At 44.8% G+C, this 24219-nt stretch overlaps 1 protein-coding gene across 1 annotated transcript in view; it reads right to left on the bottom strand.

Moving 5' to 3' along the window:
• The window catches only part of VOPP1 (VOPP1 WW domain binding protein), a 74253-nt gene that overhangs the window by 16481 nt on the left and 33553 nt on the right, over positions 1-24219 (bottom strand). Inside the window, exon 2 of the mRNA XM_074146694.1 lies at positions 8228-8286. Within this exon, the coding sequence (XP_074002795.1) occupies positions 8228-8286 (59 nt within the window). The remainder of the gene's footprint in view (positions 1-8227; positions 8287-24219) is intronic.

Below are 24219 nucleotides of genomic sequence, written 5' to 3'. Positions count from 1 at the left end.
CGAGGGGTGATGGTTTTAAATTGAAAGAGGGGAGATTTAGATGAGATATCAGGAAGAAATTCTTCACTGTGAGGGTGGTGAGACACTGGAACAGGTTGCCCAGAGAAGCTGTGGATGCCCCATCCCTGGAGGGGTTCAAGGCCAGGCTGGATGGGGCTTTGAGCAACCTGGTCTGGTGGGAGGTGTCCCTGTCCTTGGCAGGGGGGTTGGAACTGGGTGATCTTTAAGGTCCCTTCCAACTCTAACCATTCTATGATTCTATGACTACAACCTCAACAGATCCATCAACATCTAGGGAATCTAGTCCCTTATTTGAAGCAAGGAATACACCACCTTAAGGGCACAGACTATTGAAGCTCATTGTGATGTTTTGTACCCTGCCTTATTACGGCCACATGGGACTGAGCAATGGCAGTGGGGTCTTGTTGCCTTTATATACAAGATGGTCTGATAATTACTTCTGTCTTCCTTCACCATCTAAACCGTGCACTTAACATTCTTGTGCTGAAGTACATAGGCAAGCAGGCCCTTCCCGTGGCTGCTCACCGCTAAATTGGTGGCCTTGGCCAGAACCCAGGTCTCCATTTCTGTATGGTGCCAGCCATTCAAGGCGCCTGGAAGCCTGCAAAACTGCTACGCTGCCTCCCTCCTCCATGCTGGCTGCAAATCAAACGGAAGAATAAATCAACAGCCAGATTACTGCCCTACGCACACACCTGCTGACACTTCATGCGGCTGTAATTGCAATGAAAAAGCTCAGGGTATCGTCAGGAAAGCCAACTTAATTAAAAGCAGTCAACATAAGGGGATGCGGAGCACAGCTCCAATCACGCAACTGGGGGTGTCTAGACTGGGGGCTTTTCCCCCCGTTGATGGAAGAAGTGCTCTCTAAGCTACCTGAATCACAGCGAGAGAAAAATTGCTTTTTTATTGTTTTCATCTGGAACGTTTTGCAGGTTCTTGGTAACACATAAAATTATTATTGTAGGCTGACCACCGAGCACGTAAGGGCTTACATTCAAAACCCAGATGAATACAACTGTGTGATAAATAAAATAAAATTTAATCTGCAAAGGAAGAGAAGTGTGCGGAAATACACAAGAAATTTATTTCAAAACCTGTGGAAAAAAAACCACAAACAGAATACAATCAGCGTCTCTCCTCCAAAATAAAAAAAGAATTTACCATTCGCATGTAGGGCAGGAACACGTTTTAAACATGAAGAACATTAGCAAACATGGCTTTTTTTTTTTTGGTTTACATTAATGTTCTTGTATGAATTCTAAATGAAAAATTAAACAGCTTTAATGAACATAAAATAAATGTGTACGCGTGCAGCTGTCTGCAGTAAACTACTTTCTATGGCAGAAACATATTAGCCTAAAAATACAGCACTTCCATCTGCACACGCTTTTAACATTAATTCAGGTTAACAAGAATTAGAAGAGGTTACAAGATGGCACTTCCCTATGTTTCTTCCATCCTTCACATATTTGTCAGCAGCAAGGATAACATTTTCTTCCAGATACTGGAGGTCTTTTACCTACTAGCACAACAATGACCAGTCAAAACGCACTTATATACGGAACCCATGGCCGAGCTCCAATGCAAAAAGCCACTATTCAGGAGGTGGAAGCAGGTACAGGCTACCAAGGAGGAGTTTAGAAACCATCACATACGCATGTAGGTGTGATGTCAGGAAAGCCAAAATTCACCTACAACTGATACTTGCAAGGGAAATCGAGTGCAGCAAGAAGAGCTTCTACTACTGCACTGGCAGGGGATGGTATCTGTGGACAAGCTGGAGAGCAGCAGATGTCATTTACCTCAACTTCAGCAAGGCTTTCCACACTGTCTTCCACAATATTCTTGTGCCCAAGTTCAGCCATTATGGTCTGGGCAGGCAGCCAGCTAGATGAGCAAAAAAAACCCCTGGTTGTATGGTGGGCCTCAGAGGACAGTGGTCAATGAATGGGTCACACTCTGCCTACAGCGTATGAAGTAATTGCTGGTAGTACCACAGAGGTCTGGACCTGTCCTGGTGACAAGCATGTTGCTGGAATTGGTGATAGAGTACTCTCACCACATTTGGAGATGACACCAAAGTGGGGATCAGTCAATGAGCTCAAGGGCAGGGCTGCCACTCAAAGACCTAGACTGGCTGGAGAAATGGCCTGACAGGAACCTCATGAAGCTGAACAAAACCAAATACAAAGCCTTGCCTGTGGGAAGGATGAACATCTTGCTGGCTGTAGAGCAGCTCTACTAAAAAGGCTCGAGGGGTCATGGTAGACAGCAAGTTGAACGTGAGCCAGCAGTGTGCCATGACAGCAATAAAGGCCAACAGCATCTTGGACTGTGTCAACAGAAGCCTAGACAGTAGAACAAGGGAAGTGACTATCACCTTTCACTGAGTACTCAGACCACATTTGGTTTGGCATCCGCAGTAAAACGAATGAAACTGAAACTGGAGTGAACTCAGCAAAGGGCCACCAAGATAGTCAGAGGCTGGGGCACTTGCCCTGTGAGGAGAGCTTTAGGACTTGGGCTTGTTCAGCCTAGGGAAGAAATGGCTTCAGAGGGACCCAAGAGCAGCCTGCCAGTACCCGAGAGAAGGTTACTAAGAAGATGGAGCCAGGATCTTCCCAGTGGTGCAAGGTGGGAGGACAACAGACAATGGGTACAAAACAAAACAAAAAGAGGTTCCAACTTCGTATGTGGGAAAACTTACTCACCATGAGGACAGCCCGGTAGCGGAACACGTGGCCCAGAGCAGTTGTGTCATCATCTTCCTTGGAGTTTCCCCAAGACCTGACTGGTTAAAGTGCTGAGCAACCTGGTCTGACCTCACAGGTGACCCTGCTCTGAGCAGGAGGTTGGACTGGGGGTCTCCTAAGAACCCTTCCCACCTGAGTTATTCTCTGATTCCCTAATCAGAGCTACTCTCTTTTCCTCACTACTTCTCTTAGAATATCACATTATTAAAAAATTCAATACAGGATGAGCTGAAATAATGTTAACTCGATACTGGAGAGCATCAAAACTCTTTTCTCCCTCTACGTCAGCCAACCCCCTCCCTGTGGGTGACTACTTCACTGACCTAGTGAAGTATTTCCAGCCATGGTATTTCTCTTGCTGTGACACGTGCTTACCACTCATACTCAAAAACATTTGTGCTGTATTATAAACATGCCACAGAGCCTGGAAAGGAGAGATTTAGAAACACGCAGGTTCTAGCATCTGGAATTTATCAGCTCATTAAAAGCTCCAACGTGATGGTAGCTAACAACGGGAAGAAAAACAAACAGAAAAGGCCTATGGGATTGGTCAGTCACACCAGGGAACATACTGCACCCTGCAACGAGGGGGACGTTCACAATCATCGTAAGCAAACTATTCCTCATCAGCAAAACGTAAGGAAGCTTCCCCCTCTACTATTCATTTCCAATTCAGAAGTGGAAAAAACAACTGGTGTATCTTCAGCGCTGCTGGGGAGGTGGTTTCTAGTGTGTTCACTCTGTCTTTATTCACACCATTGCCAAGTCAGAGAAGTATGTTGGCTGTCTCTTCTGGCAACCATCTGCCCTTCAGGTACATCTAGAATAAGACTGAGCTGGCTTATTTATGTGAGAGTAGGATGAGGATCCTTGGAGAGGTTCAGAGTCAAGGCTGTTGAGACAGCTTTAAGTCTGAATTGCTTTCTGTGCATCCACACAAGGAGACGTATGATCTAATTCTTTAAGCTAAGTCAGGGATAACTTGGCTCCAGACTCCAATGACTAATTCCTTTCTCTGCTTTGTATTTGCTACTTATTTTTCCAGGCTACATAAATAAACATTTTGCTGAAGCGGGAAAAAAGTATCTAACTGACAGTATCTCGTCACTCAGGCAACTAGGACACACAGAAAAGTTCGGTTTGGTTAGTGAAATAAATTAAGAGCAGCCTTGGAAATTCTCTGTATCAACAGTAGAACCACAGAATTGTCCAGGTTGGAAGGGACCTTTAAGATCATCTAGTCCAACCATCAACCTAACTCTGATCAAAACCATCACTAAACCATGTCTCTAAGCACTATGGCAAACCGGCTTTTAAATCCCTCCAGGGATGGGGCCTCAACCCCTTCCCTGGGCAGCCCATTCCAAGGCTGAAGAACCCTTTCCGTGAAAACATTTTTCCTAATCTCCAATCTGAACCTCCCCTGGTGCAACTTGAGGCCATTTCCTCTTGTCCCATCGCCTGGGACTTGGGAGAAGAGACCGACCCCCCCTGGCTACACCCTCCTTTCAGGGAGTTGGAGAGAGCGAGAAGGTCTCCCCTCAGCCTCCTTTTCTCCAGGCTGAACACCCCCAGCTCCCTCAACCTCTCCTCACAAGACTTCTTCTCCAGACCCCTCACCAGCTCCGTTGCCCTTCTCTGGACCCGCTCCAGCCCCTCAATGTCTTTTTTGTGGTGAGGGGCCCAAAACTGGACACAGCCCTCGAGGTGGGACCTTACCAGTGCCCAGTACAGGGGGACAATTGGAGAGTAGACGACCTACGTATGTGTCTCAAATTCCTAGGAGGCTTTCCATGATGGCTTCTGGTCTGTAATAAGCTTTCTCATAAGTTAAGAAATTCACACAGCAGAGGTAGAAATGTTTGGAAAGTTATCAGTATCTCCGTCTAGCCTTAAGAAATGAAATTATATTTGGAAGAAACATGCTTGAAACAAACTAACCGCTGATCTATGAAGGCTAAAGCAATATGTCTACTGGAAAAATAATGTCAAAAGGCACTAATACCATTAATTACTTGGACAGAGAGTTGTATAATTAGTTCTGTAACAGAGACCTCCAACCTTAGCCCTAGCTGTTAGTAAAGAAAGCATAACCAGCAAGTTTTAAGAAAACTTTGAGCAACATTTCTAACAGCCTTTTCTTTTTTGGAAGACAGATTTAAAAATCTTGAGCTCCAAAAGAAGAACATTCATATCACTGCAAGTTTTAGCCCCCAGCCCCCAATCTAACTGAATTTCCAGTACACTTATTTTGGCACACTGATTTCTTATCCCGTGTTCCTCTTGCTCAGCAGACAGTCTTATCTCTGTCTTTGGAAGGCTGAAGTAGAGCCTTTACAGGGAAGATTAACTCAGCTATCTTGCCTTTAAAGTTCCGATAAAAGCAAACAGCCATTTTATGTGACAGTCCACCTTGGCCTTCTATGACTCTGGGCAACTGAAAGAGAAGCAGGCACTTTTGAGGAGGACGTGCCTTCCCAGAAGAAATAAAGCATATGGACGTGCCAGTCCAGGGATGCCTTGGTCCAAGCACACCTCACTAGATCTGTGAATAGACACAGGACTTGGCATTTCTGAGCTGACAAGCCAACCTTTTCGTTATAAAAAGTGTTTCCAAGAGAGACATGACATACTGTCAGCATGGGACTGAAATCACAGGGAAATCATTAAAAAGGATTGCATCGCTGGGTTTCATAATTCTCCAAAGATAGTCTCAAGACCAAAGGACAGACTACACCTACACCACGACAATATGTTAACTGGGTAGAAAAAAGATTCTGTCAGAAAACCAGTGCTAGAAAGGAATGGAAGCTATTGCAAACTCATTTGACTAAACATAACTGCTTTTTATGGACTGTTGCTCCAGAAATTGTAGGATAAAATAAAACTTGTTTCACTACAGCACATCCCAGATCTAGACTCGCACGGAGGACATACTCTCAGGACGGAGTTACTTATGCCTTTGGATGATTTAACATCTAACCATATGCTAATGGAGAAGATCCTATTCATGCCTCCTCCCCCACAATATGCAGAATACTCCTTTCCTCCCATTTCACCAGTGTTCGCCAAAAACCCTACCAAGCTGATTCAACGCTGACTCGAATGTGCTAAAACGAACAACTTTCTGTGGGATTAGCAAGTTGAATTAACACAGTGAAGGGTCAATCAAGTGCCAAAGCAATGGGACTTCACCCCAAAATATTGAGATTGGTGGTGTGTCTCTCCTCCACCATAGAGGTGTGAAAAGACAGTGCAGGTAGGAAGCAGCTGGGGATCCTAGACAACAGGAACTGAAATTGCAGAAGTAACAAAGTAGGAAAGCCCAGGCATTGATGCAGACATCAGTGACCTTCCTATCATTTTGATGCATGCCCCCTTTAAACTTCTGGGCTCCAATGCACTCAAACACCCCCTCTCCTCTGCCTTCCACATTTCTTCACTTGTCTCCCGTCATCTGTCCGCTGAGCTTCACCATCCCCAAATACTTATTGTCTTTCCTTAGCGTTTCTTCTTCCTGATTTAAACTCATAATCGCGGTAACAACAACCGCATGAACATGACACTCATCACCATTGCCATAATCACTGAGCACACACATCCCACCCCTTTCCCCTTCCTTTTTCCATTTCCTCACACTGTCCAGGAGACCGGCAATCACAACACATTTATGCAACGACTCTGATAACGGGGTGCTGCAGTAACTACCACAAACACACACGACTACTAGCAATAGTCTTCTGACTGACCCGACATAGACAATATACAAGAGTTTTCCCTCCGCATTAAAAGATCTCCCAAACCAACCAACAATCCCTCCGCATTAAAAGATCTCCCAACCCACCAACACCACAGGCCCTCTTCCTTTCAGCGAAGTGCAATTTCAATTAACCTCTTTGATGGACTGGAAAATAAACACACTGCTTTTCTAGAAGATAATCCATTTCAGCACACAAAGACGACAGTAAACTAGTCAGCAAAAGGAAACCAATTAGAAAGCAACCACGCGTGCATCAGATCTACGGCAGATAGTGAGCCTTCTCTTTGTACCCCTTGCTTTCACAGGACTTGGTATGTATTTTACCTGGGGCACAAAGGGGGCGAGCTAACACCCAACATCCAAGTAGCTACCCCTTTGTCTCCCAAGGGAGACAAACACTGGCTGCAAAAACATGTGGGCAGAAATGTATGCAAAACACCGATGAATAACGCGCTCCTGAATGTCAAGGTACAGTGGGATTTTCATGATTTCTTAACATCCCAGCTTCTTTCCCACATTGCAGCAAAACAAAACAAAAAGTAGGTGGAACCAAAGTCCTGTTTTATTAGCAAGCACAGAAAATGAACTTATTTAAATTCACCCATCTGTTCCGGCCAACCATTTATGAGTAATTCTCAACATTTCAGTCACCTGAAAAAAAGACAGTGAGTTCTAGACACAAAGATTTCCTAAGCAGTTAATATTCAGGATCACAGACGATTAAACCTTAAGAGTGTTTCATTCTTTCAGAGCTTTGTTTCTCTCCTGGCTTCCTGGCTGCTTTTTTTCTCTAGCATTTCTCTCCCGTTTCTGGCAGATGAAGTGGAGGTGGAGAAGAAAAGGGAGGAAAGTTCATGGGGTAGCATAAGGATTATTATAATTTCCAATCTTTCAGCAAGGAAGCATTTTCTCAGGGAACTGATGACATAATGCTGCTACCTACTCCTCCACCCCACTTTATTATTTTTTTTAAACTTATGTTTACGGGTGTTTACACTTATGAAATCATACAACTCATGGACAAAGTTTAGTTCATTTATCCCCTTTCTGCTCCCAAATCCACAGGGAAGATACTTCCCATCCGCTCATTTCCTCCGCCTTCTTGTTGTTGCTGTGGGCAATTTAAAATAGAAAACTGCAATTCAGAGACATCCTCAATCATGCACCTACAGGTCATGGACATTTGGTTCACACCCAAGCCTGATGTGAATGTAGATGCCACTCATCAACAGGACAGTTATTCCACGGATACCAAATCATCCCAACTCCCTAAATTAAACAACAGTATTAGCACAGGGACAAACTTACTTTCAAAGCATCCTTGGTATTCTGCCCGATTACCTGCCCTTGTTCAAGACAAAGGGACAACTGTCCTTGCATGGCTCTACTTATGTTTCCTTTCAGTGTTCTGAAATAAGAGCTGCTTAAGATCTTGCATTTTGTTTTCAATTGGAAAGGTCGCCTGGATTGGGTGGCAAAACGAGTCTGTACACTTTTTTTAATAGGGAGAAAAGGAAAGAGATGAAACGCAGGCAAGGAAGGGAAAGGAAATAATTTTTAAATTAGAAAAAGTCTCAGAGAAATTATGGGAAAAGTATAATTAGTGAAAGAACAAAAATCTAAGAGCCTACAGAATCTAATTGTCTCTTGAGCGCTAGAAAATGCAAAAAGGAATGTGATGACTACTTACATATAATATGTAGGATATAATCCTTCAAAGTACCAGCAATGCTTTTTGGCCTCTGTACACTACAAAAGAAAGAAAAATACGGTATTAATATTTACATAGGACAATGCACAATTATAAACACAAGCATGAAGTAGTTATAAATACTGTGACACTGAGCAATTAGCAAAGGTTTATCTTCCCAAAGATTTCCCAATCTTGATACATAGAGCAAGGGGGAAGTCGGTTCATGTGACCGGCATTGTGCCCTGCCAGGGTTCACATCCCTCAGGCAGGATTTTGTCTGTGGGGCCCCGTAGCTTCCCACGACTCACAAACACACTCAGTACACTGGACACAAGCACAAAATCCAACTGCACGTGTTGCCTGGCAGAGCTGCTGTTTTTAAAGCCCAACAGAGAACTTAAGACCCCATGGTGGTTGTAGTCACTTAAGAGACCTGTAAGGCATAAGCAGCTTGATCATAGAGCCGTAGAAGGATTAGAGTTGGAAGGTACCTTAAAGATCATCCAGTTCCAACCCCCTGCCATGGGCAGGGACACCTCCCACTAGACCAGGTTGCTCAAAGCCCCATCCAGCCTGGTCTTAATGACACTATGCATATGACTACCAGTAAATTCAATAATTGCAGAGAATTATTCATCTTTCTGGAAGTCTCTGACGTGCAGAGCCAAGCTCAGAAAGGAGGAGAACAGAGAACCCATCCATCCCGTCTCCTCTTCCTACAGCTTGGAAATATCTCAAGTGTTCATTAAAGTACCGGGGAAAGGAAACTGCTTTCTGCAGCCCAGGGGCATTGTTCTCTTTTGCAGATTGCCAGCGTATCCTTGTTAAAGGCTGGTGACAGGCCGTTTCTCAGCGTGTGTGTGCAGGCAACGTGGGAAGCGCACATCGTTACAGGCACTGCCAGTGTACAGGCGGCCGCTCGGAACAATAGCGGCGCTTAAAAAAGAAAACCAGATGTCAAGTCCAAACTCTCTATACAATGCACGAAATATTTCTGCGTATCCCGCTGACGCTGCTAGCATAAAATGCCGTCTTCGCTGCAGACGTAGCTCCAGGAGCTCCACCGCAAGCTGCATTATCCCATCGCACACGGCCGGGGCGTTGTGGGACATCCTCCGCAGAGCAGTGAGGAATATCTTGCTGGGGTTTTAGCAACAATTCCCTCTGCTGCTCACACCTGATATCAGATGCCAGAGAGCCCCCGGCACACCGGTGGTGCTTGGATCATCCTTCATGTTCACTTGGCAGCTCACCTTTAAATAATAGCTCGTATAAGTTTATTAGCCTCCCCGAATCCCAGAATACTAAATGAATCCAGTTAAGACAAAGACAAAGTGTTTTTAGATCCCCGACTCTCACTCCTCATGAATAAGAAAGGCTGCAAGCTCTTTAATGAGCACCTGATGAGCTAAATCACAGACAGATCAATTACAGCCCATGAAGACAAACCGCTATGGATTGAATTGTTAAGAGCGATACAGGAGCTGGGAGGGGGGAGGAGGAGGAGGAGGAGGAGGAGGAGAGGACGCTTTTGATGCATGCGATCGGGCCTTTCCACTAATACAACAGGCTCACACCGGTCTTCAAGATGCACAAGCTTTTCCTTCTGGTGAAAAGACTGGAGCTTTTTCCTTGGGATAAATACAATGGAAGGCTCGTTCCCCTCTCAAATCGATGCTGCGGTCGAGGCAGTATATGCAGGAGGGCTCCGTAGCTGCTGCTGGAGCAAGCGGTGCTCAAACATCTATCTCCACATTTGCCCTGTTCCCTCCTTCAAAGCTTTCAGCTTCATAACCCTTCCTCTGAATCTTTTTCATCAGCTTGCTGTTCTCCTCTTGCTCTAAAATTAGAAATACGCCGAGTTTCTCTCCGTAACGCCCCGCAAACGTCTATACGCCGTAGACCCAGCAGATCCGCTGCCGAGGCAGTGAAACACACTTTGGCTCTTTGCCTTTGAAGGCTGCAGATCAGCAGGCCTTGGCTAAAATCCTGCTGCCTGCAGGTCCATCCCTCGGGAAACCTTATTTCAGAGTCCAGCTTGGGGTGTGTACACCCGTTAAATGTTTTTCCTTCCTGCTTCTCGGCCGACATGAGTCACTGTTTACCTCAACAGCCTTAAAGCCTTCGTCAGACTCAAGCATTTTAATTGATGTTTTCCCAGCAATGCTTCTGAGCACGTGGAGCCCGCATACCCTTTGTAAGTGTAAAGGAGACATTTATATATTCAGAGCTCATTCTGCTCACCCTCCTCCCTGTATTTTAATTCCCTTTACAAGTTCTAAAAGGAGTCGGGAAGATTCCTCCTTCCCACATCTCCCGAGCGGTAAGATTTCGTTTCTGCCTCTTCACAAATCTCTGTTTCAGACAGCCAAGATGCTTTTACTGCTCTCACAAGAAAGACTCCAGCCTAGGGAAGTTTTGCAAGTAACTAGTTTACAGGGCTTAGATAACCTGCACTAAAAATCCTTCGGGTCACAGACTTTGCTTTTGTACGGGCCCTGGAACAGCAGGTACCAATCAAAGAATGATAGAATTGTCTAGGTTGGAAGGGACCTTTAAGATCATCTAGTCCAACCATCAACCTAACTCTGATCAAAACCATCACTAAACCATGTCTCTAAGCACTATGGCAACCCGGCTTTTAAATCCCTCCAGGGATGGGGCCTCAACCCCTTCCCTGGGCAGCCCATTCCAAGGCTTAAGAACCCTTTCCCTGTAAACATTTTTCCTAATCTCCAATCTGAACCTCCCCTGGCACAACTTGAGGCCGTTTCCTCTTGTCCCATTGCCTGGGACTTGGGAGAAGAGACCGACCCCCCCTGGCTACACCCTCCTTTCAGGGAGTTGGAGAGAGCGAGAAGGTCTCCCCTCAGCCTCCTTTTCTCCAGGCTGAACACCCCCAGCTCCCTCAGCCTCTCCTCATAAGACTCATTCTCCAGATCCCTCACCAGCTCCGTTGCCCTTCTCTGGACCCGCTCCAGCCCCTCAATGTCTTTTTTGTGGTGAGGGGCCCAAAACTGGACACAGCCCTCGAGGTGGGGCCTCCCCAGTGCCCAGTACAGGGGGATGATCACTTCTCGAGTCCTACTCACCACGCTGTTCCTGACACAGGCCAGGATGCTGTTGGCCTTCTTGGCCACCTGGGCACACTGCTGGCTCATGTTCAGCCCACAGTTGAACAATCATGATTCTGCCTTTTTTTTTTTTTTTTTTTTTTTAAAATTATCACAGCCCTATGAATGGCAGTTGTTGAGCTCTCCTACACGGGAATCTGGCAAACAAGCAGAGAATGGGAGCAGGAGAACCGAATCCAATACATATGATATGTCAAACAAATTCACAGACATGGGGCGAGCCACCACAGTCCCTGCTCAGTTAAAACTCCCACCGATCTCCATGGCAACTTTACGCCAGTGAACCCAGATGTAAAGCAGGTGGCTGCTAACCACCATCTCTACTGCTGGTTAGCAGACCTTGCAGGAATTCACAGCTACGAATGAGAATGTCATTGCCTGTAAGGATTTAAGCCTCTTTAGCGCTCAGGTACCAGGGAGATGAACAGGGTAGTCAGGGCACGGATTAGTTTTTCCCTTCCCACACACATGCTCTGAAGTAGTCTATGATCATCTGTCTCTTGCCAAAATCCAAATTATTTTTCTGAGTGGTACTGGCCTCTTCGTTAAGCTGGTAGAGAGCCATACAAGCGTGAGAGGGGACGTACACCACCAGCATCAGTCTGTCATCCTCACAGAGCCTTTGGAGGACGATGTCCTTGTAGTTATTTGAGACTGTTAAACCCTCAAGAAGCCGCAGCTGGCAGCGACTCACTGCAGTCCACAAAACAGACACAAAAAGGAAGATTACTCGTATTACTGCAACACAAAAGGACCTCAGACATCAGGGTTAGTGCCCACTCCGCTAGCTCCTCTACAAAGAGAGGCTGTATCTCAGAGTTTCTAACAAATCTTTGTTCATGTCTTTAAAAAGCCAGTTACCCATTCACTAATAGCAAAAAAAGGCATGTTTACGGCTTTTATACTAAGCTTAGGTACGGCCCTGCTGATGCTTTCAACTTTTCTAGAAGGGCTCTGCACATTTTGCTTATAAAATTCCTCCTTTACCAATTTGGCACAGCTATAAAATACAAACACAAGAATATTCTCATTTTTTAAATAAATGACGCAGGTCTAATTGGGTGCGCATATGTAATCTTTAGAGAATTAATGGTATGTGAATTAGCCAGATGCTTGAATACATTCCTTAAGATTGAGTATTTCGAAAGAGAAAAAACACAAGACTCGGGTTTTTTTGTTTGTTTGTTTTTAAATAAATCAGCATCTGTCTTGTAGCCTGCTTTCTCTGACAGACTGCAGCAACGCGAACTGCAAGCCGTCCTTTTCTGTGGCCTCTAAATTCATTCAGATTCCCTTGGAAAAAAAAAAGGAAACGTGCTTCCTGCCACAGACTGAAATTGCAAACGTTACTGCTGCTAGTAAGAACGATGAGAGAGAGAGAAGTTACTAAAACATTAACCAAAGGCTGCTTTTGATCACGCCATAAAATAGAGAATACGAGCGCATACGTATGCACACGGCGTGGGGAAAGAGAGAGGAGGCAGCCTGCTTGCTGGATGTCGGATGGTACTCTACAGATCATTAGTTATGCTTTGCAGGATTTGCAGAAACACTCTCCCTGGCAGAAATATCCTCCGCATCGCACATCGTTATCTCTCAGTCCACAGGACAATAAAAAGAAAACAGATCTGATCAATTAATTACTCTTTGCAATCAAGGGAGTGGTGGATTCACGCCCAGTGCTTTTTTTTTTTTTTTGCAGGTTTGGAAATTAATAATAAAAAAGTAAAAACAATTATAGCCCCATCTGCAGATAGTAAATACTTTCTAGTGTGAGCACAGTCCATTTTTGTAATGAATATCAATGAAAAAAGCAGCCTGCTGTGGCCAGACGTGTTCGTGGAGGGCAGGGGGAGGGCAATTGTTATCTGTATGCTGAAGGGACATTCAGAGTGAGTTTGTGACATCTGCTCAAAGCCAGATTCTGTAGGAGGCACAGGTCTGCTATCGATCACAAAGTCAATGAAACCCTATGAGTTATCAGCAACTGAGGGTGAGCCTTTTTCTTTTTAACCAGACAAAAAGCTAGACACTACACACAGTTTCCATTTGGTATTATAGTTATAAGGCTACAAACAGGAAGAATCAGGAGGAAAAAAGCAGGTATTTAACAGAGTGACCTGCCATACTGATAAGACTGAAGTGGCTCCTGGTACTCTGGGATGACCCACTTAGTGGCTGTTACCTCCCATTCAGCTGGGTATATGTTATATGTTAGTATTTCACTGAATTGCACTGAATTTTTAGAGTTGGAAGGGACCATAAAGATCATCTAGTCCAACTCCCCTGCCGAAGCAGGATTGCCCAGAGCATGTCAGAGCATGTTACTCAGGATTGCATCCAGGCGGGTCTTGAAAATCTCCAAAGGGGACTCCACAACCTCCCTGGGCAGCCTCTTCCAGTGCTCTGTCACCCTCACTGTGAAGAAGTTATGGTACAAGTTGATCCAAATGTCATTCTTATGGCTACAGCCTCTGAGGCTGTCCTAGGATTAATTCATAGATAAACAGGAAGAAAGAGTTAGAAGTATCTAAGACATGGAACAAGACCTCATCATGACCTCAGTCCAGCAGAGGGCTACAAAGATAATCAAGGGACTGGAGGATCTCTCTTATGAGGAAAGGCTGAGAGACCTGGGGCTGTTCAGCCTGGAGAAGAGAAGACTGAGAGGGGGATCTTATCAATGCTTATCAATACCTAAAGGGTAGGTGTGAAGAGGATGAGGCCAGACTCTTTTCAGTGGTGCCCAGAGACAGGACAAGGGGCAACAGGCACAAACTAGAACACAGGAAATTCCATCTGAATGTAAGGACAAACTTCTTTACTTTGAGGGTGCCAGAGCACTGGAACAGGCTGCCCAGAGAGGTTGTGGAGTCTCCTTCTCTGGAGATACTCAAAACCCACCTGGGTGCGTTCCTGTCCAACCTGCTCTGGGTGGACCTGCTTTGGCAGGCGGGTTGGACTAGACGATCTCTGAAGGTCCCTTCCAACCCCTACCATTCTGTGATTTCTGAGCATCGCACAATCCTATTCTAACACACACCAAAAACTTTGGATTCCACACAGCTAGATCAAACTAGTAATTGAGGAAGTTGGAAGGACAACACCTTTCTGACCATATGGCTTCACAGCACCTGAGCTACAACTGGTTATGCTGGCTGCCTCTGTTATGAAAGGCCTCTTGTGAAACTCAGCCGCACAAATCTCTTGCAGGTTTGTGCAAATCTCTCTTAATGGTCACTGCACCCGGCAAGTACTCAATGGAGTCCAGACAAAAGGATGGGACAGCCTACAGTGCAACTCCAGACTAAATAATGAGTTCCAGAAGGCACATTATTGGCTAGGAATAAGAATGTTCTATAGGATCTGACCTTTAAAATTGTATCAGTTTTCAGAACACTATCCATTTCAGTGCCTAGACAAGAGCTGAAAGCATTATGAGATACAAGCTGCTCATTAGATACGGTGCGCTGAAATCAGAAGGACTTCTGAATGCTGCAAGTTTGAAAGATTGGATTTGTAGAGACAGGAATACGAGCATACTGCTCTTCCATAACCAAGACAAGGGCAAAATATCTTCCCTTAGAGTCAAGAGACAACATATACTGAAACTGAAACTTGCAGCCTAAGGGTGAAAACAATTTACTACAGAAAATACATTTTGCTTTAGTCTTGCCTGAATCCATCAAAATTCATCCCTACTTCTTCCCTGGTGATGCTAACAGCTGTGAGTAAAAGTAGCCCATCTCCAAACTATTCTAAGAAACTGAGCTCACAAGCCACGTTACCAGTGATTTCAACAAATACTCTTGTCACAAAAGACAGAAGCAACTCTTACTAAAGCCCAGGATTATGTTAAGGTATTTTTATTTCCCAAGGTAATGAGGAAACAGCAGGAAACTCTCACATAATAGGATGCTGATCCTCCCATATAACAGTAAACAAAATAAATACTATTCCAGATACACAGTTATTTCATCAAGGCCAAGATTACAAAATCATATAACTCATAGTATAAAGAATGATTTTCATATATTTCATAAGGAATTGCTTCTAGCCAGTCTTTCTGGCAGTTCTCTAAGAAAAAAGGGAATATTTCCGTATTTCCCATATAGGATTCTTAAAAGAAGTAACTTTTCCACCTTGAATTAATTAGTCTGTGTTCTGCAGCAGTAAAAAATTTCAGCACAAGCAGCTAATTCTTATTAGTTCTTCTGGTGCTCAGAGCACATGCATTAATCATCATATTTTTATCTAGAATTAAGGTGGATTTAGCATTAGATAGCCTCCCCTCACAAAGAATTGCTTTGCATTTAGATCTATTAACCTTTAGCACAAAAGAAATACAAATATCCCTTCCACGCAATTTCATTTCAGGAGCTTGAACTCTTCTTTTTTTTTTTTTTTTTCCCCCATTATGCCGCAAATTGCAAATGCGCTTCAGCCCTCGAACGATACCGTTTCAATTGAATACAATCCTTTCATCAGTCTCCCTTTTTCCTGAAGAAGAAAAAAGGGAAATGCAAGAGACCCCCGTTTTCCAGAGCCCCCACTAAGGAAGGCCCGGGGCGGCTTCAGCACCGCGGACAGCTCCCGGACACGACCCGCGGCGCAGAGCCCCCAGCCCCGCTCGCCACTCGCTCGCCATCCACTCGCTGCAATGTAAAGCGGTGGGGGGTCATAAATCGCCTATATAGAACCCCACCCATATATATCACCTCGCTCAGCTCTCCTGTGCATGCAGCAATCGCACCTACTAAACAGCTTGCAGCATATGTGAGCGCTGATACGAGAAGTTAATACCAACAATTGACTACCTTGGATGGAATGACCGTATTCAATTTTCAAAATGTTTGGGAAGCCATAGTTATGATAGTTATTGTTGTTAGGTGAAATAGCCAACTTGGATCTATGTCAGAATGTCAAACCAGATGCTTACAAAAGTACCAAGAGATCCTCAACACCAGACAATCATAGAATTGTCCAGGTTGGAAGGGACCTTTAAGATCATCTAGTCCAACCATCAACCTAACTCTGATCAAAACCATCACTAAACCATGTCTCTAAGCACTATGGCAACCCGGCTTTTAAATCCCTCCAGGGATGGGGCCTCAACCACTGCCCTGGGCAGCCCAGTCCAAGGCTTAAGAACCCTTTCCCTGTAAACATTTTTCCTAATCTCCAATCTGAACCTCCCCTGGCGCAACTTGAGGCCGTTTCCTCTTGTCCCATCGCCTGGGACTTGGGAGAAGAGACCGACCCCCCCCGGCTACACCCTCCTTTCAGGGAGTTGGAGAGAGCGAGAAGGTCTCCCCTCAGCCTCCTTTTCTCCAGGCTGAACACCCCCAGCTCCCTCAGCCTCTCCTCACAAGACTCATTCTCCAGACCCCTCACCAGCTCCGTTGCCCTTCTCTGGACCCGCTCCAGCCCCTCAATGTCTTTTTTGTGGTGAGGGGCCCCAAACTGGACACAGCCCTCGAGGTGGGGCCTCCCCAGTGCTGAGTACAGTGGGACAATCACCTCCTGAAGGTTAGAAAGCTGGGACTTACTTTACATTCATATTTCTACACCCATGAACTCAACATCATTTGTACAAACATAAAAGCTGGGGGGTTTTAAACCTTCCTGGTGGAACTGATCTTACACTGAAAGTTCTAATGGCAGACCTGCAAGAAAGCATGAGGCATGCCACCACGCCGCATATTGAAAGCATTTTCACCCAAGAAAAGGGGAAAAGATTCAACATTCCAATGGAGTCTCTGCAGCTTCAAGGGGGTAGCGTTAGCCTTTTTTGTTCCAACTGGAAAGAAACAGATGTAACATTTTCCCCAACTTCGCTAGAAGCAGTTAATCTATTCCAAATGGTACTGGGCACGTTCCACAGCTCCAAAATTGAATTTAGCTTCTGCAATTATTCTGCTTCTTTTTATATGTGCATGAGAAATAAAAGCAAGGTTGTTATTTGCATTCTTTACTACAGAATAAGTCCTAAGTCACCTTATAAAACAACCCATGAAGACGGGTTTGTGGAGGGAAAGGATCATTTGTCAGGAATTGAAAGGAAGACTGTGCCAAGAGTGAGAATATTGACTACTTCCATGCTCAGTTTATTTAAAAATGAAACAAAAAAAAATACTCGTTTTTACAGATAAAAGGATTTGGCGATACAAAGATTTTACTTCTAAGCCTCTGATGAATGTAGGTAACGCTTTCAGTGTCACCATCAAGGCACAGATATCAAACTTGCCTTCCTTTGACTAAGAACTGGAAGCTTGGCTCATCTCCAGCCCTAACCTAGGTAGCCACTTACTTCTCACAGGAACTGACACTATTTAGGGTACTATCAAGAGCAAAGACTAGATTTGGGTATCCCCCCTTTTTAGTTAAAGCCATTCATTCCCTCTAGTTCATGCCGAACTGGCAAATTTCCCCGTTTCCTATGTACATTTCATTCTTCTGCTTCGCCATCCCAAGAATGAAAACAGACTTTAAATTACCTAGTACTTAAATCCTCAGGGGCCGTCTTTCATCTCCCATAATAATAAAACCAAAGCAAAGAAAGACTGAGCAAAGGAAGATGGATTCAGAACTCAATTTTCTCAGTCATTTGCAGCGCAGGCAAGATCGAGGCAGTAACAGCACTGTGCTACAGATGCAAGTCAGTTAAGCTGTGACAGCCCATCAGGGCCTGCAGGAGGATAGATTTCTTTGATGGTCACCAGGACTCAGGGCAGTTGTTTTGGGAGTTCTTGGGCTTTGTTCTGTTGATGTTATGCATCCCCCACGCGCTCATTTGTTCCGCAGAGAGCGCACAAAAGAGCTGACAGGACTGAGCACAGCTGCATGATCACAGCAACTCTTGCTCCCCTCCCTACCACCCTTATTTTTCATATTTGACATTTAATCCAATGATGCACACCTTCCTCAGATTCTTTTTCTGAGTCGCCATTGGAAAATATTCCTTTTCAGTTAGTTCTGAGATACTCATTCCAAAACTGCAAAATCCTTTGTGCTTTGAAGTCCTGAAAACATCTGTAACACCAAAGGCAGCGACTCCTCAATCTTGAGAAACAAGATGCAGAGTCCTTGACCAATCACACACCCGGTGCAGGGAACAAAAGAAATCGATAATCATGAAATATCATCTAAGTGCTGTTGCCCTGTAAGGTGTGCAAAGCCAAGGCAAGTTCTCACCGTCAAGAGCTTATTCTAGAAACCCATCAGGGTTAGTGTTAGATTGTTGTTAGGAGCATCTGTTCCTTCTAAATCAGATTACGCACATCACGTGTGTATTAAACAAGTGAGCATCTGAATATAGTGGAGATTAAAGAGGTTACCTTGGAAACATTCCGACTACTGAAAAGCAGTTTCTAAAAATCTCCAGCAAGTCAGAATCCAGATACTCCTCAAAGAAGTATCTTCTTCAACACTTTACTGGGGGAATCTTTGTTCTTGGCCAACTTCCATCTGCTTAACAAAGAATTCATTGTCAGATGCTTACCTATGGATACTTCCGTTAACAGCCATCACTACTGTGTCATTCAGGACACTCATGAGAGAGCTGGGGTTGTTCAGGCTGGAGAAGAGAAGGCTCCGGGGAGACATTATAGCAGCCTTCCAGTACCTGAAGGGAGCTACAGGAGAGATGGGGAGGGACTCTTGATCAGGGAGTGGAGTGACAGGACAAGGGGTAATGGTTTTAAACTGAAAGGGGGGAGATTTAGATGAGATGCTAGAAATAAATTCTTTGCTGTGAGGGTGGTGAGACACTGGAACAGGTTGCCCAGAGAAGCTGTGGATGCCCCATCCCTGGAGGGGTTCAAGGCCAGGCTGGATGGGGCTTTGAGCAACCTGGTCTGGTGGGAGGTGTCCCTGCCCAGGGCAGGGGGTTGGAACTCGATGATCTCAAAGGTCCCTTCCAACTCTAACCATTCTATGATTCTGTGATTCACATCCTAACAAGGCATCTCAATCTCTCAAGGGAAAAGCACAGACATATAATTTACAGTACAGGTCCAATCTGGTTTAGTGACCAAACTGGGACTGGAGAAACAGTTCTAAAGGAAACTTGAGTTCATTTTGTCCAGCTACATTAGACTAACTACCTTGAAGTAAACATTGAAACTCACATAGTAACACAGCAAAGATGAACGTGGTCCAGTCTGCAAAGCTAGCTCATTGAACAGGGTTGTGTTACTGTGAAAATTAGAATGCTGCAATGCTGCATTCCAGAACACCGTTTGCTATGGGACTCCAAAGTTCCCAAAATACTGGGAAAAGTGTATGGGTTTGGGTTCATTAGGGCTAATAATCAGGTTTTCCTGTTCTTGCACACAGTCTATTAAAGTTCCTACTGATTGGGAGCAAACACATATCTTTCTCAGGCCAAAAATCTCCTCAAACAAAGAAACAACAGAAGAGTTTGACCAAGTGTAATTTGTATTTGTTCAACAAGTCAATTCAAGTTTTCAGGGGGATGCTCTATTGTGGCTTTTGGGCAGACACTCACCAGGTAGACTGAAACCGATGCCTTTTAAATTAAACTAAGAACCTAAACTCATTCCTCCTCAGACAGTCCAACACACTGCCAGAGTAATAGCATATGATTATTAAATTCCAGCGGGATAAATCCAACAGCTGTACCTCACAACTACTTATTTGAGCAGGAAGAAATAGTAAGCATTTGTCCTTGGATTATTTCCCATGAAAGGACTAGAAAATCAAATATATTCAATGCTTTCTGGCAAGTAATGATGCCTACTAATGGCAAAGCATTTTTCCAAATGAAATAACTTCCTACGTAAGACCATAACATTTGCTTTGCTTCTATTAGGAGCCTGAATGTACCTAAACAATAATCTCCGGTGTCCCAGTCTGTCAAATTTCCACATAATCCACTAAGAGCGTTGACAAATCCCTTCATTTAAATCAAAAGCATATCAGCATTTTTCTAAAAGGATCATTTCCTCGGTTTGAGCGATCACCTGAGTTTTTCCATATTTAAAATAGCTTCCTGGAAGGAGAAAAAAAAAAAAAAAGTAAAAAAGAAAAAGAAAAAATTACCTACTGCAGGTTCCAGAGATGGAGTGTCTAAATAGAGATACTGGATACACATAACCAGACAAATTAAAATAATCTCTTGGTATAGCAGCCATTTCTTGGCTCCTACTCCTTTTTACCCCTCAAACCACCCACTTCACAACTTGCTGAAGGACATGCTGGATGTGGATAGCTTTTTACACACCTCCTCTCTTGTTCAATCACTGCATGCTCCTTGCCCAAACATCCATCCACGTACGTGAATTTTCTTGGGACTCCATCAAGCCTCCAGCTTTCTCTAATAACAATCATAGAACCATCTAGTCATCAAGATCATCTAGTCCAACCATCAACCTAACTCTGATAAAAAAAACATCACTAAACCATGTCCCCCAGCACTATGTCAACCCGTCTTTTGAATACCTCCAGGGATGGTGCTTCAACCTCTTCCCTGGGCAGCCCATTACAAGGCTTAAGAACCCTTTCCGTGTAAAAATTCTTCCTAATCTCCAATCTGAACCTCCCCTGGTGCAACTTGAGGACGTTTCCTCTTGTCCCATCGCCTGGGACTTGGGAGAAGAGACGGACCCCCCCGGCTACACCCTCCTCTCAGGGAGTTGGAGAGAGCGAGAAGGTCTCCCCTCAGCCTCCTTTTCTCCAGGCTGAACACCCCCAGCTCCCTCAGCCTCTCCTCACAAGACTTCTTCTCCAGACCCCTCACCAGCTCCATTGCCCTTCTCTGGACCCGCTCCAGCCCCTCAATGTCTTTTTTGTGGTGAGGGGCCCAAAACTGGACACAGCAAGAGTTACAGGTCAAGTTTCCTAGTCATCACTGTTGGACTTCTAGTTACCACTTTTGTGGCCTGTGGTTCATCTGATGTTACGTTCTCCTTTATTCCTGCTTGCAGATGATAGACCATATTTGTGTGTGGAGAAGTTACTTGACAAGACACCAAGAAAAGTCAGGACGCTGCAACGAACTCTGCTCTTCCCTTTGACATAGACTACACAGACATGACAAATCTCTTCACGAAGGTTATTTCCTCACAAAGAATATCTGAGATTACCTCAGGGACGTTCTGCAACTGAGAACTGCAAGAGTGAGATGAGGTATAAATGAAACATTTCGCTCTCCATTAACACGTGGTCAACACTCCAAAAAAGCTCAAGACCCCTGCCTGGAGGTATTGCTATGGATGGATAATAGCATGAGATATAGCCATAAATGTTTAATTTATAAACCTAGCAGCTAGAAAATTATTCAACTAGACTGAAAGTGCTGAGGATTTTAATAGCGCCTGCCCACATGAACAGATGGAAATAGCACCAATAGCTCAGAAACAAGCACAGATGCACTCGCATATTTGGTCAGCGTTGACAACATTGCTTAAATCCAACTTTCAGAGAAAATTCAAGCCCCATGCAAGCAGCGGGCAACTCCAGAGGTATCAAGGGCATTGCTTCTGCTTCCACAGGACACAGCTTGACTTGCTGCCCTTCTCTTCACAGGCCTGACAGCTTCTCTTCCAAGTGCTACAGGGCTCATCCCAGAGGGGAACGGCACCCCAGAATGAAGGCACTAAAGCAGCATCACGGTTCCCACGTTTTTCCAGGGCAGTTCTGTGCAACCAAAGGATCCTTTAGACTGTAATCACAAACGTTAACTCAGGGATGGGAGAAAGAAGTGCAACAGAAGTAGCAGGACAGAGAAGCAAGCAAGGCAACGATTTGTCAAAGATAACCAGCAAGATGAGAAGTGGAATAAAATTTGAAGCCAATTCTTATTTCACCAGAGTGTACGCCAGTTGGAGTTACAGCAGGTAAGAAGCGAAGCATGAAAGCAGAATCATGCTGGAGTCATCTCCCATGACCCCACAGGTACAGTTTTCAGGATGTGGATTATCCAGAAGAACGTCAGACCTCAGTCAGGTCACCTCCCCTCCTCCCTTCTGCTCCTCAGAAACAAAACCATCAGGCAGCACAAGAGGCTAACTGGAATAAATGGCACTAACTCTGAGCCACAATCAAGGCTTCTTCCCAGTACTTTTCCAAACAGGCTTCAGAAGTCAGAAACCAACAGGGTGGCAGCCAAAGGAATCACAGAGGCAGATGCTGAATGACAGGCCACCATAGAGGAAGGGTATTGGTGAGGTGATAACTCCACTGCCTTTGTCATTTTTATACTGCAGGCAGATGGCTGGTGCACCTCCCCTTCATGCATCCCCTTTCCGACACAGAAGCACGACACCATGAATTAGCTACAGCTCCTCACGCCAGCCCAGAGTGGAAATCTTGTTATCATCTTCCCGCAGCACAAGGCAAAAAAAAAACCCCAAACCCCCTTTGTTTTGTAGGGTGCTCAGCCTCTAATTTGGGAAAGGAAAAGCCTGGCATCTCACCATTCAGAGATTACCGGTTTGGCTTTGCCCGTAAAGTTTTAGGCTACTCAGTAAGAACAGTAAACCACCTCCTTTATTCATTTCCACTCAAATCCAGAAACATACCAGCGTATTCCCAACGTTTTTAAAGGAATTGCTGTGAATACCACAGCGGTATGCATTTTTCTAAAATGATGTCCAGCCAAAGGAATGGATGTGTTGCCATGAGTTGGGTCACAGAAGACAAAAGAATTGGATGACCTCTCTTCTCAGTTAAAGGAAAAAAATCCTTGCTAAATTGCTTCTCAAATAAACAAATAATGCACGTATGTCTGGTTCCTACAGTTGCTCAATGGCAACTTCTAAGGGCTTTAAGAAGCTTCAAGGGCTTCTAAGGAGCATCTTCTTGTACTTTCAGAAAGGATAATGCTTCAGGATAGACTTCCTCTCGTTCACTCCTGCCTGTTTAGTTAGAATATTAAAAAGGCCACAGATTAAGCGAAAAATCTTTATTTTCCCCTCAGCAACCCTTTCAGCTGCTGTTTTTCACTATGTTCCAAATTTCAAGACAACATCCTAACTCCTCCTGGGAGTGTCAGTCGACTGTGGGCTGAACATGAGCCAGCAGTGTGCCCAGGTGGCCAAGAAGGCCAACAGCATCCTGGCCTGTGTCAGGAACAGCGTGGGGAGTAGGACTCGGGAGGTGATGGTCCCCCTGTACTGGGCACTGGGGAGGCCCCACCTCCAGGGCTGTGTCCAGTTTTGGGCCCCTCACCACAAAAAAGGAGGTTCAGATTGGATATTAGGAAAAATGTTTACAGGGAAAGGGTTCTTAAGCCTTGGAATGGGCTGCCCAGGGAAGTGGTTGAGGCCCCATCCCTGGAGGGATTTAAAAGCCGGGTTGACACAGTGCTTAGAGACATGGTTTAGTGATGGTTTTGATCAGAGTTAGGTTGATGGTTGGACTAGATGATCTTAAAGGTCCCTTCCAACCTGGACAATTCTATGATTCCTTATGAGGGATATTAATTCCAGATGCTTCAAAAAGCACCAACCACCAACGCTGTTATATCCATTCTCTCCCAGCATCATCTCCCTATCTCTCCTCTGCACCCTCAGAGCTGCCTGGTGCTGCAGGGAAACGAGCAGAAGCAGGAGCCTCAACTCCTTTGGTACCAGGGCAAGATGCTCCTTCATGGATCCCCACTGACCTTTCATTTTACAGCACGGGCTCTGCCTCATCATTCCTGGCGCATGATCATGCAACTTCTGGGAAGAAACCCGAGTCGCTGTTTTACAATCATCCTCTTAAGCTTTCTGAGCTTGATTTTAGGGCCTCATCCCAAGACCACTGAAAGGAGTGGCTGCCGTGGATTTTGGCTCAAGTCTATGGCTAGTAAAGTAAAACATAAATAATTCGGAAAATTGCTTTGCTGCC

This window comes from Numenius arquata, chromosome 4, assembly GCF_964106895.1.
Source record: "Numenius arquata chromosome 4, bNumArq3.hap1.1, whole genome shotgun sequence".
In the NCBI taxonomy this organism is placed as follows: domain Eukaryota; kingdom Metazoa; phylum Chordata; class Aves; order Charadriiformes; family Scolopacidae; genus Numenius; species Numenius arquata.
This window is presented reverse-complemented; position numbering and strand designations above follow the sequence as displayed.